Here is a 17,243-nt window from a genome sequence, read left to right as displayed (position 1 = left end):
GTGCTTCATCCAGCTCAGTATTTCCCATGATGTACTCTGCATATAAGTTAAATAAGCAAGGTGACAATATACAGCCTTGATGTGCTCCTTTCCCAATTTGTAACCGGTCCGTTGTTCCGTGTCGGGTTCTGACCGTTGCCTCTTGTCCTGCGTGCAGGTCTCTCAGGAGGCAGGTCAGGTGGTCTGGTGTTCCCATTTCCAAGGCTGGGCTGTTGTAAATAGTGCTGCTGTGAACACAGGGCCACATGTATCTTTTCAATTTACAGTTTCGCCTGGGTATATGCCCAGGAGTAGGACTGCTGGATCAAATGGCAACTCTATTATAGTTTTTTGAGAAACGTCCATACTGCTGTCCATAATAGCAGCACCAGTTTACATTCCCAACAACGTTGGAAGAGGTTTCCCTTTACTCTACACCCTCTCCAGTGTTTTTTGTGGAATATGAAACAATGGCCTTACTGACTGCTGTGAGGTGTTGCCTCGGAGTCGCTTTGATTTGCATTTCTCTAAATAACTAGTGGTGTTGGGCATCTTTTTGTGTGCCTGTTGGCCACCTATATATCTTCTTTGGAGAAATGTCTATTTAAGTCTTCAGCCTGTTTTTCTACTGAGTTGTTTATTTTTGTGTTGTTGTGTGAGCTGTTTGTGTATTGTGGAGATTAAGCCCTTGTGGGTCGCATCATTTTCAAATATTTCCTCCTGTTCCATAGATTGTCTTCTCGTTTTGTTTGTATTTTTCTTTTGCTGTGAAAAAGCTTGCAAATTTGATTAGGTCCCATTTGTTTATTTTTATTTCTATTGCCTTGGGAGACTGACCTAAGAAAACACTGGTATGATTTATATGACATAATGTTTTGCCTGTGATCTCTTCTAGGAGTTTGATGGTGTCCTATCATAGGTTTCTAAGTCTCTAAGCCATTTTGAGTTGATTTTTGTGCAATGTGAAAGGTTGTGTTCCAACTTCACCAATTTACATGTCCAGCTTTCCCAGCACCACTTCCTGAACTGACTTTTTCTCATTTTAAACTCTGCCTCCTTTGTGGAAGATGGATTGACTGTAGGTGTGTGGGTTTTCCTGAGCTTTCTGTTCTCTTCCGTTGATTCATTTGTCTGCTTTTCTGTCGTATTGCACTGCTCTGATTACTGTAGGTTTGGAGTATCGTCTGAAGTCCGGTAGCGTTATCCCTCCCACTTTGTTGTTCTTCCTCAGGATTACTCGGGCAATTCCGGGGCTGTGATGGTCCATATAAACAGAAGGCGTATTTGTTCTAGTTCTGTGAAAAAAGTCATGGGTAATTTGACGGGGCTAGTATTAAATCTATAGATTGATGTGGGTAGTATTGTCATTTAAAAAATATTGTTACAATCCAAGAGCATGGGCTCTTTCCATTTTGGGAACCCTTTAATATCCTTCATTAATGTTTTGTGCTTCTCAGCATATTCGTCTTTCACCTCCTTGGTGAGATTTACTCCTAAGTTTGTGTTTTGTTTTGATGAGATTTTAAAAAGGATTGTTTGTTTACCTTCCCTTTATGATATTTCGTTTTTAGTATAAAGAAATGCAATTATTTTCTGTATGTTATTCTTATATTCTACTACCTTGCTGAATTCATTCATCAGTTCTAGTATTTTTTTGTATGGAATCTTCAGCATTTTCTATCTATAGTATGATGTTGTCTGCATATTATGACGATTTTACTCTTTTCCTACCAATTTGAATAACTTTTACTTCTTTTTTTTCTCTGATTACTGTGGGTAGGACTTCCAGTAGTGTGTTGACGAGAAGTGGTGAGAGTGGGCATCCATGTCTTGGTCCATATTTTAGCCAGAAGGCTTTCAGCTTCTCAAGGTTGAGTCTATTGCATATGGTTTTGTCATAAATAGCTTTTCTTGTGTCGAGATATGTTCCCTCTGTACCCACTACTGTAAGGGTTTTATTGTGAATGGATGAATTTTATCAAGTGTTTTTTCTGCATCTATGGAGAGAATCACGGGCTTTGGTTGATGTAGTTTATCACATTGGTTTACATATATTGAACCATCCTTGTGACCCTGGGATGAATCCAAGTTGGTCATAGTGTATGACTTTTTTTGGCAGGAAAGTAGGGTTTATACAGGTGGGCATGAGTAAGGAGGGGACAGGCCCAAGGCTCTCATGAGTGAGTGCAGGGCCCACCATTTGTTCTGAGGGCATGATGAGGGATGGATGTGACCTCACCGCCGTCTGGGATGAGCCGCTTTTCTGCACAATGTTTTCAAATTCATCCACATTAAACTTAGTAAATCCCCAGTTCTTGGAGATGTGGCTCTTCTGGAGACCAGGGAACTTGAACTTGGCCCCCCGTGGAGGGCCTTAATCACAGGTACCTTGTTGCAGATGGTAGCTTGGTGCAGATGGACATGATGAACTGGGCAATGTGGACCCTGGCCAGTGTGCCCTGGGGCTTTCCAAAGGCACTGTGCACACCTGTGTGGAGTCTAGCCTGGGGACAGCATGCCAGTCATGCATGTCCACTGGAAAGGGCTGTCTCCAGGCCCCTTAGGGCAACTGGAGCAGGCCATCAGGCTGCATACCCTTCTGAGGCTGCCGTGTGCAGCCATCGCACACTGGGCCCCATGGAGAAAAGAGTACAGTCGGCTACACTGGCTGCCGTGGCTTATGGCCTTTCCTGTGTATGGCTGGCTTCAGTTTGCTAATACTTGGTTGAGATTGGTTGGATCTGTAGTCAACAAAATGACTATCCTGTAGTTTTCTCTTTTGGTGGAGTCTTTGGTTTTGGTATCAGGGCCATAGTGGCTTCATAGAATGTCTTTGGGAGTGTTCCTTCCTCTTCAGTCTTTAGGAGGAGTTGGAGAAGGATCGGTATAAGTTCTCTGTAGGCAGGCCTGCTTTTACATTTGTACCGGCCAGACCAACACTTCCAGTGTTTAAAAAAGAAACACACAACAGAGTTAGCACTGCCTTTCCCTGTCTTGGTCGCTGCCTCCCCATCGACTCAGTCTTTGTCTCGACTTTCAGATGTCCCTTTCAGTCGTTTTATACTTCCGCCTCTCTGTATGTCTGTTCCACGCAACGTGTAATATTGTTTGCGTTTTTTTAAATGTGTACAAATGGTGTCACTGAGTGCACTTTTCTGCATTTCACTTTTCTCACACTTTTCTCACAGTGTGAGAAAGCATTTGAATGTATCCATGTTGTATGTATGTGCTGAGCTCCATTCTGCGTCACCTTCTTATACTAATCCATCTCTCAAATATCCTACATTTTCCTGTATATCCGCCTAGTAATTTGTGGTTTTCCTTTTTTTTTTTTCTTTGCTGTTTGTGTTGTTAGCTCCCTTCACTCAAATTATACTTGTGCGATCCATCCATGTTGCTTATAGCTCAGTCATTTGAGGTTGCTGTGTGTGCTCCATTGTGTAGACACAAGGTTAACACATACAGGAGAGGGACAGCAGGACCCTTCAGGTTTTGCCTGGTGTGAAATGGCACTACAGACAGTCTTGTACGTGTCCTTAGGGGACACAGGGATGCGCTTCTAGCAGGCACACTGGTGTCTCGCAGTATCCGTAGGGGACTGTCTCCAGGATCTGCCCTGGATTCAGCACTCTCAGGACGCTTAAGCCTCATAGTCCGCCCTCCGCACTCATGGATTCACCACCTGCTGATTCAGTGTGGACTGCAAACGTGGTACACGATCTGAGATTGGTTGAATCCACAAATGCGGAACTCACGGATTACGGAGGGCCAACTGTATGCAGGAGTAGAATGCTTGCTCATAGGCTGTGCACGCGGTAAACATCAGTAGAGAGTCAGATGTCTTTACAAGGTAATTTGCTACCAAATTACACAATTACCAGTTGCTCTGCATTCTTGCTAAGAACTGATAGTACTGTTAAGATTTTCCAATTTTTGCCACTCCAGTGTGTTAGTGGTATCTTCTTGTGGTCTTAATTTGCATTTTCTCTTACAAATAATGAGTAAGCATCTTTTCATTTGCCTATCACCCATTTGGATGTACTTTTATGAGGTGGTTATTCATGAAATACCTTTTACCCTAAAGGATGATCTTACTGACTTGGAGGGGTGGAGTCACATTTTCAATGAGACTTTTTGTCAGATAAGTTTATTAGAAATTCTTCTTCCACCCTGTGGCTTGCTTTTTTATTATCCTCACTGTATCTTTTGAGGAGCAGCAGTCATGAAGGCTAGCAGAGTCTAGTTTCGCTGCCTTCCTTGCCAGGTGAAGCAAGGTATTTTGTTGAAACTTTTCCCTACTGTAAGGCTGTGATACTGTTTGATCTTTTACCTCTTGATCTGTAATCTAACTTTGGTTGATATTTGTGTGTGGTATAAGGTCAGGGTCAGATTTCATGCCTGTTAGTGATGTTAAAATAAATTTGCTCAACAGATTTAAAAAAAAAAAAAAACTAGGAAAACTGGTCAGTACTCAGAGCCAGTGACCATCCTGTCTTCACTGGACACAATCTGGGTTTCTAGGGATAAGAATCATCTGAACTTCTCACAATGAAAGGTGTAGAATCAGATAATCAGGACCACCAGGTAGCCTAACTGCATGTTCTTCTTTGACTTGTCCTTTGAAACAGTTATGTCAGTTTAATCATTCCACGGTTAATGAAGGGGTTAAATAAAATTAGACAGGTGTTCACTTAGCATCTTTATGAGAGTTATGATGTTATCCACTTTTAAAAAGTGACCTTTCAGCAGTTTTAATTCATCCTTTGTTCTTTTCTACTCTCCGCGTCTCTTCTACTGCAGGGCTTTGTCACAGACTCAGGTTTTGGGCCAGGGTGACTAGTCCAGTCATCAGAGGCTGAGGATCGGGGTGGGGCAGAGTGGCCTCCTGTGCACAGGACTTGATGACAAGAAAACACAATGACAGTTCTGGCGCGCCCTCGTGCTTAGTGGAGAAACAACAGGTGTTTTTACTAACATCATTGCATGACTAGCACAAAAAATTCTTCCAAAGACCAACAAACTGCAGAGTTGTCATTAACTTTAGAAACTTGGGTTTCTACATGGAGTGAGGTTTTGCTTAAAGAAAGACTAGTAACCGAGGGGAAAAAGGAAAGGACAGAAAAGCATTATTTTTTTTTTTTTATGGTAACTGTGTCATCGCTGGCAGGCCTATATCCTAGTTTATAGAAGAACAAAAAATGAATAGTTTTTAACAACAAAAAATGATTCCAGACAGACTGCTAGTAATCTATTGAATGAGATAAAGTTTTATGTTTTTACTGTGATACAGCCATTTAATTCTCACATTAACAACAGCCAACATTTATGTGATACATTCACATGATTCTCTGTCTACACACAAGCACACACTATTTATATAAAAAATAAATTAAGCTTTAATAATAAACACACGTTTACAAGTGCAGCTTTTTAAAGCCTATTGAGAAATAAGTATGGACATTTCTGAGACAGGATCACCATGGAACTGGTTCTTCAGGAAGAAAATATTTTGAGAATGAAAAGCCTAACACAAAATCAGTGAGTAGTTTTCAAATGCCAGTTTTATAATTCTGCGTATTTCTTAATCTAATGATCAGCTTTCTGTTGGTAAGAATATAGCTTTGAGGGTTGTCTCCAAAAAGCTGGATATCACCTATTTGGAAAGTTCGTCTACACTTCTAGAAATTAAAAGAACTAGAGCCCCCTTTATCCACCCTTCTTAAGTCCAAATAAAACTCACCCTTGGTGGCCCTGGATCAGTCTCCTTAAAATGTTACGCTCAGAGACCTCCTGACTTTGGAAAACTCGTGGGTCCCCGTACACATTTCTACACTGATGTCTAATGATTTCACCCTGAATAGTTGCAGAGGTGTGTGCGGTGCATGGTAGATACCGCATCTTCCGGTAAAATATCTCCATTTCCCTTTAAATTTAGCCAAAGGTTCTAAATACACTTGGTGATAGACACTACCATCCTTTCAAAAAAGTCTACAAACAAGGGAATTTTGAATGGTAGGAAGTGCCACTTTTTTTTTTTTTACTCATTGAATTTGTATCTTTACTCTACTTTATAAAATTGTAGCTTAATTCTTCTTGGCTTATATATTGTTTAGTTACATATCTGTAACAAAATTACACATCCTACCTACACTAATCACTTAAAAAGGCTCCACATATTTTAAATTTCTTCTGAACTCAGCTTGTTTAATAAACAGAGCACACATTTAATAAAGAACAAAACACAGTAAAATTCCACTGGCAACGTAATGCGTCAAAGAAGGCGTCTCCTTTGGTCCTTTGCTCTCTGTAGAGTACTATTACCTTTGGCAGAACGGCAGCGATACAGTGTCGATTCTGTTCTCCATTTTCAGTTTTACAAATGGAAATGCGAATGATCCTTTTTTCACACAGACAAATGAGAACAGAAGGAGTTAGTGGTAGCAGGGTAATCTCAGGATACTCAGAAATCTGGGTATTCCTTCAGTTTTGTTGAAAGCAAGGAACTGGAAACCACCAGCATTGGAGGAGGACCCGTATCCTGTTAAGAGGCTTGCACTTTCCAGACACTATACTCAACTGTATCTTGAGTCCTGCTCTAGAGTAAGACTGAATGTGGGGAGAAGACCTACTTCCTTCTGTAAGGGGAGAAAAGGGCATTTTCTCACACTGATGAATCTTTGGATAGAGTGCAACAGGAAGTTGAGGATCTGAAAATTGATCCGCTGAAAAAATGAGTCTGTGGCTCCTTGGAAAGCTCTGGTAGACTGCTAGGGGTAAGGCTGGCCCAGTTTAAAAACCACTGGCCTTGGCTTAAGTTCAGCTCTAACTACATCGTAAAGCGTATAAATTATTAGATCATGTCACTGTCTTTAATAAAGAAGCAGATCCTCAAATGTGTTCCTATGTAACTAGTCCTGTAAGATGTTTCTTGGCAAAAGGGTTCTCAGATCAAACTTAGGAAATGTGATATTCTAACCCCTCTTCAGTGTGCACGTTAGAATAGCCAAGTTTACAGCAGAGAAATTAACTTTGTCCAACCTAAATTTCCCAAACTCAAATGATCTAACCAGCTTCATCTATTTCGTTTTCCATGTAGTAACTAATGTTCACCATTTCCCTTATTCAGTAGAATAAAGACAGTTGTGCACACAGGCAGTCGTGGCCTGACTCCATCAGTGTTGCTGCCATCTTTCACAGCGTTCCTGTCACTCTCCTGCTGGATCTGAATCAGCTGTGCTCTTTACCTGGCTGTGAGAGCACAGTCTCAGCTACGTATTTATACTCAGGTTACGTGGCTTCCAAGCAGACTCGGGGAAGAGCAGCGATGTCATCTGTGCCCCTCTTTCTCTGTGCATCCTCATGGAGAGACTCCTAACACCAACACGACCAGATTCATGTGTTACCCTATCATGGGGAGAACGGTGGTACCAAGGCAAATACCCAGTGATGCTGAATCGACATCACTGTAGCACCTGAGAGGAGGAGCCAATCTTTCGGGGCGAGGGTTCTTCTCAGCACCGTGGAGAATGTCAGCACCCCCCTCAGCTGCTCTGCTCCACTCCGCTCTGCGAGGATGTGGCTGGGTGTGGATTCTACAACACAGCAGCTGAACAGATGCTGAGCCTTCTGTCTTCTATGCTGCTACTTCATCATTCCTTTGACAAAGTAGCAGATAAATGCATTTTAAGCAGAAAGGGGACCCAGATCTTAGCTTTTGAGCTTTTAAATGGAGTAAAGTGGGAAAGTGTTATGTCCTTTACACACCCCAGGCTGCAAATAGGTAATGCCATCGACACCTGAGCTTGTAGGGAAAATGACGGAGCCAAAAGCAGCTTGAGCTGAGGCTCCACCGGCTGCCTGGCCAACAGCTAACAGGACACTGTGCACTGTGGCTGCCCTGCAGCACCCAGCTCAGTGCCTGTTTCATCTGAGCGTTCTTGAAAGGTGCTTTAAACATTTTTACCACCAGGAATACTCATCCCTCGGTTGCCAATGCCAAATAAACTAGCAGCTTCGACTCGGGAATAACTAAGAGCCCCACCTTGGTCAGTCTGCTCTTGGGTGTGTTCTCCTGGCCTTGTGGGAGGAAAATGCGTTCCTTTAGAAGCACATGGTGAGGTGCTGTGAGGCCAGGATAATGGCTGTTTTTTCCTTAACATTTTAAACACATGGTCTCCCCTGATTTTACTGCTTGCTGTGTGGAAGTCCTCAGTAAATTTGTGTGGAATGGAGGAGGGGGTCTTCTGATCGCACAGAGCAGGGCTGGCTTTAATGGACTCTTCCGCTGATACAGACACGCTAAGCTCAGGACCATAAGGGGAGTGGGTTTCTAGGACCCAGTTCCATCCAAGTAAAGCCCCTAGGCCGACTGTTAGTTTGTTCCTCCCAGCATTTTTTTTTCCCCCATAGGTAAACCTCTTTTCTCCTAAGTCAGTTCTCAGTTCGTTCTGTGTTGCGCCTCTGCTGACCACCCCCGCCCCCAGCCCACTACTGTCCTCACCTTGGAAAAGCCTTCCTAAAGCATCACATGTACAAATCAGTAAATAGCATCCCAGGATGTAGACGAGTATCGCCTTGTCCTCGGTGGCTCTGCCCCTTCGGGGGTGGCTGCACCTGAGATTTTCTGTTGTTCCCTAAAGCTTAGCTCACTGCTTCAGGAAACGGGGTCACCCAGGGAGCCCACCCTGTCTCACCCCGTGTGAGCAGTGAGTAAGCCCGCAGCCCTGTGGCTGTGCAGACCAGGGAGTGGACAGGCCGTGGGGGTAAGAAGCTGGCCAGTCCTTCACGGGGCTCTGGTCTCTGACAGGCTTGTAAGTCAGAAAGCCCCCAGCTTGCCACCCTTGACCCCACTCACCCAGCAAGTCCCTGTCCTAATGAATGGCCCACCCCACCCTTCATGTGCGGCTGCAGGCGGGTCCAGCCACCAGAAGGAGTTCAAGTGCTCTGAGCTGGGGCAGGACTGGGTCTCCTCTCCAGGCCTGGTGAAGTCCGAGGCCTTCAGTGTGAGATCATTTGCCTTTTAGTTCAGATCTTTTCAGAATCTAATGAGTTAGTTCCTTACAGACCCAGCTCATCTTCTGTAGAAGTCAGTTACCTGGGTCTTTAGAGGCCAGAGAAGGAATCCTGCTCACTCTACAGCTCGTGCACAGAAGGTCACTGATCGAGTTTCACTGCATTTATTCAGGGAGGTTTGGAACGTGAGAGGCCTCGTGTGAGCACATTTTGGGATCCTCTTTAGAGACTGTAAGTTAAGAAAGTGTCCAAGATGAAAAGGTTACCCCAACTCATGGTACTTGGGTCTCCACATATGTCATCTCGGTGACAGGCTGGAGGAGTGATGACCTCACACGTGAGCATGTTCCCAGGGTCTGAACAGAGCACACGCTCCTCCATGCAAGCTCACACGCATACACAACATGCTTACACATGGACCCAGCTTCTATGAGTAAAACTTGCTGTTGCTGACTCTCTTCTCTCTTAACCTGAAATAAAACAGATTTCACTGTCATCCATTAGTCTAGGACTCAAGGATACATGGCAGACTTGGGGAAGTGGACCCCAGGCAAGAAACCTCTACAAATCTGTATCCTCACTGGTCTTTGTCCTGGGGTCACTGCTGCTGTGCAGGTGTCGTCAAGATGAAATGAGAATAACATGGAGAAGGCATCTCCATGCTGTGTCCAGGGAGGTCACTACTGACATTTTCTTGGAGATAGTTTTGGTGGAGCAAGACTCTGGCATACCTGGCCGTCTGTCCTTAAGTGTCTGCAGCACAACTCAGAGCCCCCCTTGTTGGAAGTTGGGGGGATTCTGCTTTAATTTAGGACCCTGGACAAGCCCAGGCTTGGGAGGACAAGAAGGGCTCCTTAAATGGTAGTGGTCATTGCTTATTTTCACTCCTTCCTGGGCGTGCTCAGGAGGACAGTTCAGCTCAGGGAAGGTGCAGATGCTTGAGCTCTTAGTATAAGTAATTGATGGAGCCAAGAGAAGAGGGGTCAGGGCTCAGGCTTTCTGAAGGGGGAGCCTTGCCCTCCACCCTGGCCCAGGCCTGACCTCACAGTGGCTGCAGGCTGTGACCCACCTGCGGTTGCACTTCTCCTGGTACAGCTGCAGCTGGTTCTCGTTGACGTTGAATTCTCTCACCAGGGCATCGCGGGTGGCGCTGCGCAGGTTCTGGTGGGTGTCGTACAGAAAGAGCTGGTTGTTCAGTTCTTCTTGCCGCCTCCGCAGCTGGCGGCAGGAGGAATACAGCTCCTCTTCGCTCTCCTGGAGAACAGAGGGGACGACAGCCATGGGGAGACGTGCCGCCTGGAGGGGGAGACTGCAGGGAGCACGGGGCAGACCCGATCGTCTGCGGGGTTCCCAGAAGAGCCAGGGCCTATCTTATTCAAAGCAAAAAATGGTGCTTTTAAAAGATCTCTAAGGGATGGCTACTCAGGAGGTCAGTCGAGTGCTGTTATACCGATGCAGTGGACCGAGTGAGAGACTCCAGTGCCTCCAAAGCGTGCGTGGATATACACAGGTGGGCTTCTGCTGACGCTGATTTCTACAAGTGGACTCTGACCATACACTGGTCTGAAATATTTTTCCCAGGTTAACGACCTAACAGACTGCTGTGGGCACCCCCCCGAGCAAACAGGCAGAACTCTAACTTTGGAGGTGGGGAGAGCGAGGGTGAAAGTCATCCTGACCACTGGCAGAGGTGCCGTGGAATGAAATGGCGATTGTCTTTGCACAAGGGGTGAAGATAAAGGGACAGTCCTTACTAACGGACGCAGCCAGTGAGTGAGGCACTGAGAAGGGCCAGTGCCGACTGTGCTTAAGTGTCTACTCTTCCTCGAAGACACCCGTTTTCCTTCCTGCTAATACTAAAGCGAAACAAAGCAAGAGCCATGTTGACGTCGCAACACTCGGCTACAAATGGTCCCGTCACCTTCTCTCCACCTGACAGAAAACAACTTCTTTAGACTTCATATATGTAACGACTGTTTGTGATCTGTTTGTCTGAAATTCATCTTTTCTGCTAATGCTTATATAATTGGAGGCCTTCATCTCTGTTTCTGAATCCCAAAGGATTTATAGATGTTACATAATTTAGTCATTAGTAGTCCATATATATGTGATATAACAAACATCCAGGAAAGTAAATAAAGCATATATACAGTTTAGTGAGTAACTATAAAGCAAACAGCGGTGGAGCCACCAGCAAGTCAAAAAGTAGAGCGTTATCCACTCTGCGAACCCCTCCCAATCAGGGCTCCCTCCTTCCCTCTTAAAATTTTGTATCAATTCTTTCCTGGCTTTCTTTGGAGTCTTGAGTTATTTCCAAAAAACTTAGTTTTTATATTCTAAAGTGAAAGTGAAGTCGCTCAGTCGTGTCTGACTCTTTGCGACCCCATGGACGGTAGCCCACCAGGCTCCTCTGTCCATGGGATTTTCCAATCAAGAGTACTGGAGTGGGTTTTCTCCAGCGGATCTTCCCGACCCAGGGATGGAACCCAGGTCTCCCGCATTGCAGACACACGCTTTGCCGCCTGAGCCACCAGGCCAGTCCATTGTATACTAAGGCCATGGTTATTCTGTTTTGCCGTACGTGTATCTTTGTCACCACTGTGTTTGCACTGCATTCCTTCTTCCTTACTATGGTCATTCTTTTAGCAAAGTTTATTAGTAGTAAATCAAGTCTTTTTTATCTGAAAATACCTTCATTTTCCCCCCACTCTTGAATGGTAGCTGCTGGATGTAGAATCCCCGACCCACAGCTGTGTCTACGGCCTTGCGAAGGCGCCCCCTCAGCGCTCAGGCCGCTGCCGCTGCACACGGAGGCATGCTGCTCCGCGCCAGTCCTCTTCGGGGATCTGTCTTTCCTCCTTTCCACACTGCTGTGTTTGTATTGGAGGATGTTTTTCTCTTCAGTGCTAGAAAATTCTCCTCCCTGAATATTTCAAGTATTTTATGTTGGAGCCTCTCATTTTACCCTATTTTTTCCCCTTTTAATATATTTTTCTTGTTTTGCTGTATTAAAGCAAATTCCCCAAACACAATCTTTACATTTATTGTTTCCCTTAAAGGTACCCATTCTGGAATTTCCCACTTACTAAGCTTTAAAGATTCCCCCAACCCAGGATTTTTCAATTTGTATGTTCCAGGATTTCTTTTTTCCCCCAAACTTTAACCTTTTATTTTGTATTGGGGTATAGCTGATTAACAATGTTGTGGTCGATTCAGGTGAACAGCGAAGGGACTCGGCCGTACCTATATTAATACATGCATCCGTTCTCCCCCAAACCCCGCTCCCGTCCAGGCTGCCACACAACATTGAGCAGAGTTCCCTGTGCTGTATATATATACAACAGGCTCCAGAGATTTCTTAACTGGTCATTTCATTCCTACATGTTTTTGATTAAGTTTTTTAAATGTATGTATCCACTGGGTTCTCTTTTTAAGAAGTATTTGTTTTCAGTTATTTTCAGAGTCACTGGAGTCAGTTCCCTAGCTTTTGTGCTTGTTGGCTGTGTCAGCGTTATTTTCCTTGAGTGCTAAGACATTCCCCTGCAGGTTCACCTGGAATGGCAAGCTCCTCCCTCCCTCAGGCTGCACACTGCCCTCTGCCCTCTGCCCGGCCCGGAAAGCTTCTGTGTCTTAACGTGTGTTGTATGTAGGCAGCAGTTCCCTCCAGGTCTATTCAGAAGGTGCCATCGCCCTCAGAAAAAAGGCTTCTGAGGAATTTTTATGAAGCCAGCACAAGAAAACCTGACCCAAAACATCAGTGAGTACCAGTGAGAGAGCCCTAAAGAGAACGGTAACACGCACAGCACAGATGCTCGTTAAACAATCAAGCCTACTGTGTTTCATTATGAAATTCCTTCCTCCTTCTCTTAAGCAAGCAGACACGCCCTTTCTCTGCTTCCCTTCTCCACTGAGTCGTCTCCATCAGCAGCACAAGCACATCTTCAGAAGCTCTCGCTTCACCCACCCCAGCTCCTGACCCACCCCTCTCATCACCTTCACAGCCAGTGTCCTCGAATAAGTCATATGTTCCTCATCAGTGTATCATGTACATCATGCATATCATGTTCTGCATTTTCAGTTTTTATTAATTATATATACACAAAGTTTAAAGAGCCACTAAGAGCTACTAGGATTATTACAAAAAAAAAACAAACCCAGCTAACTCCTGGGCCCCACCGCCTGCCCCCTGATCCCTGCTCCCCAAGGTGAGCAGTTGTTTTTTGGTGATTAACCCCACAGTTCTAACAGAAACAAAAACAACACACTTACACCGCAAGTTCTTGGTTCTCCAGGTTTTAGGGATTATCTTGGGAGAGGACGATTTAGCTATTTTCTGCACACATTCTCTTATCTTCCCCCACGGAGATAAATCCATTTAGGTGATATCAATTTATGTTTACATTGCAGTTTTATTATTGTTCCCACTTTGAACCGTTCCATCTTCTTTTACCCCTTGTTTTAGATAGATTGTGTGTGTGTGTGAATTTAGAGTTTAAAAATCCTTGAAATCTTGGAGAACTCATGTTACTAATAAGCTTTCTCTGGCCTGTGACAGAATCTTCATGGAATTCTCTACCTGGGGGTTGTTTCTGCTTGTTTTCGCCCCTACCGGTGCTTTTTACCTTTTAACTTTTTTCTGTTGACATTTTAAACTTACAGAAAAGTTGCCATGACAGTTCAGCAGTTTCCGTACCCTGCACCACCCGGGTCCCCAGGGTTACCATCCTGTACAAACAACCTCAGTACAACGGTCAAAACGAAGAAACCAGCATTGGAGCACACTAGTTACTAAAGCAGAGAGTCTCTGTGGTTTTCACCCGCTCTCCCACCCTGTCCTTTTTCTGGTCCACCATCCAGTCCAGGCCCCACAGCACACGCCGTCGCGGTGGCTCCCAGTCCTCCCGTCTCTGACTTTTCCTCAGGGCCCCATCCACCTTCCACTGTCCATGACCTTGACCCTTTGGAAGACTGCTGGTCACTCGCTTTGTAGAACATGCTGCATTTCAAGGGTTTGTCTGGGTTTTTCTCGTGATTTGAGGTTCTGCAGCTTTGGCCCAAATGGCGCAGAAGTGAGGTGCCTTCTCGGGAGGTCTGTGATGTCACATATTACTGGTGGTGACACTGATCATTTTTGGTTAACATGGTACCTGCTGGGTTTATCCACTGTACAGCCTGGTTTTTTTTCCAATTAAATTTCTTAGTTCGAGGCACTTTATGTAAATAACCTGTTCCTCTCAAAGTTGAACTTTAGCATCCGTTGATAGATCTGGACAGTTGTGGTTCCATGGTGATTTTCTATTTCCCTCAACTTGCATGAATTTTTTTTCAGTGTTTATTTTTTTTATTCTTAATGGAAGTATAGTTGATTTACAATGTTCATTTCTTCTGTATAGGAAGAGACTCACTTATATATGCATTCTTTTCCGTATTCTTTTCCAGTATGGTTTATCCCAGGATATTGAATTTAGTTCCCTTTGCTGTACAGTAGGACCTTGCTGTTTATCCATCCTGCATGAAATAATTTGCATCTACTACCCCAGACTCCGTCTGTCCCTCCTTTGCACCTTGGCAACCACGAGTCTGTTCTTCTTCTGTTTCTTGGGATCACTTGTGCCGTATTTTAGGTTCCACATGTAAGTGATATCCTGTGGTGTTTGTCTCTTTCTGATTGACTTCACTCAGTATGCTAATCTCCACGTCTATCCATGTTGCTACAAATGGCATTATTTCATTTATTTTTATGGCTGAGTCACTGGAAGAACTGATGCTGAAGCTGAAACTCCAATACTTTGGCCACCTGATGCAAAAAACTGACTCGCTGGAAAAGACCCTGAGGCTGGGAAAGATTGAAGGCGGGAGGAGAAGGGGACAAGAGGATGAGATGGTTGGATGGCATCACAGACTCAATGGACCTGAGTTTGAGCAAGCACTGGGAACTGGTGATGGACAGGGAGGCCTGGCGTGCTGCAGTCCATGGGTCACAAAGAGTCAGATACGACTGAGCAACTGAAATGAACTGAATATTCTGCTGCGTGTGCATGTGTGTGTACTACATCTTCTTTATCCATCTGTCCATGGACATTTCATTCGCTTCCATGTCTTAACTATTGTAAATAGTGCTGCTATATGGTAAGGGTGAATGCATCTTTTTGAATTAGAGTTTTGTCTGGATACATGGCTAGGAGTGGGATTGCAGGATCACATGGTAACTATTTTTAAAGTTCTTGAGGAAGCTCCGTACTGTTCTCTATAGTTGCTGCACCAGTTTACACTCCCACCAGCGATATAGGAGGTTTCCTTTCCTTCACATCATCTCCAGCATTTACTATTTGTAGACTTTCTGATGGAGAAGGCAATGGCACCCCACTCCTGTACTCTTGCCTGGAAAATCCCATGGACGGAGGAGCCTGGAAGGCTGCAGTTCATGGGGTCGCTAAGAGTCGGACATGACTGAGGGACTTCACTTTCACTTTTCACTTTTATGCATTGGAGAAGGAAATGGCAACCCACTCCAGTGTTCTTGCCTGGAGAATCCCAGGGACGGGGGAACCTGGTGGGCTGCCGTCTATGGGGTCGCACAGAGTCGGACACGACTGAAGCAACTTAGCAGCAGCAGCCTTTCTGATGCTGGCCATTCTGACTGGTGTGATTTGCATCTTTGTGGTTTTGATTTGCATTTCTCTAGTGACGTTGAGCATCTTTTCATGTGTCTTGGTCATCTGTATGTCTTCCCTGGAGAAATGTCTATTTAGATCTTCTGCCCATTTTTTGGTTGGGTGCTTGCTTTTATTTTTAGCTGCATGTCTCTCATTATTAAACACTCACATGTCCATGGTTATAATCCAGTATCATTATTTTGCTACTCAAATTGTTCCAGTTTTGGCCTTTGAGAGATTTAGACATGTCACCATCCTTTCTTGATCTCTTCTTAACTCACTGAAATTTCAGTATAATCCAGGCTCATATTCTATCTGTCCCAGCTTTCAGAGTAACCATTTGTCTTCAGAGCTCTGATTTCTTTTACTGGAGAATGACATTTAGAAAGGAAGATGTGGGTGCTTGGATGTGCTCGTTGCTACTGGGGTGTCAGTTGTTCTAGAGCTGGGGTATGTATGCACATACGTATAGTTACTAATGCAAACATGTTCATTTCTCTTACCTGTGTATGTATTTTGAGTTTATACTGAAACTGGTGATTTCCATCAAACAAACATTAATTTTGGAAGGCTTGGTATATATTTCTGCTTATCAGGTTGGCTTATGTCTTCCAGTAAGATTTCATGCTTTCCCCCATAGGCCCTATACTTTTCTTATTTAAATTCCTTCTGCCATGTGACAGTCTTTGTCAGTATCATGAGTGATGTTTCCCAGCTGTCCCTACCTCCCATCCCATTTTTCCAACTGTTATTTCTAGAATACAGTGACTTAATAAATTGGGGTCCTTTTTTAAAACTATATAGCCATAGTTTGTGAGCAGAAAATTTTATCTCTTTACCACACTTTATATTGTTTCTTTTAATTGGTCACATTTGTTGTATTTAAATATTATTTTGCTCTCTGTTGCTATCTGTGCTAGTGATAAACCATCCTTGCATTATCATCTTTGCATTCTTGTAATATATTGTTCTTCCAGTAAATAGCTGGAAACTACTAATTTTTTTAGAATTTTAGTCTGTATTCATACCTGGCATTGATCTATGGGTGGAGGAGGCGGTGTACTATTTCCAGTTTTGATACGAAAGTTCTACAACTTCAAGACAAGCTAACGGCAGCACTTCTGGTTTTCTGTTGCCTTCAGCAGATTAAAATTGGAATTGTGTTATTTAAACCCAGATTGAATACAGCTCTAACACCATCCACTACCTGATAGGTGCTTTATTACCCTTCAGGCGTTTTCTATAGGACTTTGTAGCCGAGGTTTCTACTGCTTCTTGACACAATTTTAGCCCATTCTTCAAGGCAGTCACCCATTTGCCCTAGGTTTTCAAACTTATTTATCTTACTCTTTGGGGCTCAGTCTCCTTTTCGATATTTACTCTTGTATGTTTTTGCCCTTACCTTGTTCCTTTTTATTAAGCAGGCAAAGGGTTTATTTAATCAATCTTTTCAATGAATCGGCATTTGTTTCATTCAGTTGACTTATCCTTACTCTTTTTTTATTTTACATATTCAGTCTCTATGCAGTTTCAAGGCAAGGACTTTCCTAAACGTACTTACGGCATAAAATGTTTCACTACTTTTGGGTAATCTAC

The 17,243-nt window shown here is 43.9% G+C and overlaps 1 protein-coding gene and 1 non-coding gene across 2 annotated transcripts in view; both read right to left on the bottom strand.

The window, feature by feature from the left end:
* Window positions 1-2,522: 2,522 nt before the first annotated feature.
* LOC133231248 (small nucleolar RNA SNORA70) lies at window positions 2,523-2,653 on the bottom strand. The gene has a single exon (XR_009731117.1). It is a non-coding gene; the product is annotated as a small nucleolar RNA SNORA70 (small nucleolar RNA).
* Window positions 2,654-9,139: 6,486 nt separating this feature from the next.
* PLCG2 (phospholipase C gamma 2) overlaps window positions 9,140-17,243 on the bottom strand; it is a 156,573-nt gene continuing 148,469 nt past the window's right edge. Inside the window, exons 33-34 of the mRNA XM_061386667.1 lie at window positions 10,061-10,245; window positions 9,140-9,461 (exon numbers count right to left, since the gene is read on the bottom strand). Of these exons, the coding sequence (XP_061242651.1) occupies window positions 9,419-9,461; window positions 10,061-10,245 (228 nt within the window). The 3' untranslated portion in view covers window positions 9,140-9,418. The remainder of the gene's footprint in view (window positions 9,462-10,060; window positions 10,246-17,243) is intronic.

Source organism: Bos javanicus, chromosome 18, assembly GCF_032452875.1.
Source record: "Bos javanicus breed banteng chromosome 18, ARS-OSU_banteng_1.0, whole genome shotgun sequence".
Lineage (NCBI taxonomy): Eukaryota > Metazoa > Chordata > Mammalia > Artiodactyla > Bovidae > Bos > Bos javanicus.
The sequence above is the reverse complement of the archived record's forward strand: the minus strand, read 5'-3'. Positions and strand labels throughout refer to the sequence as shown.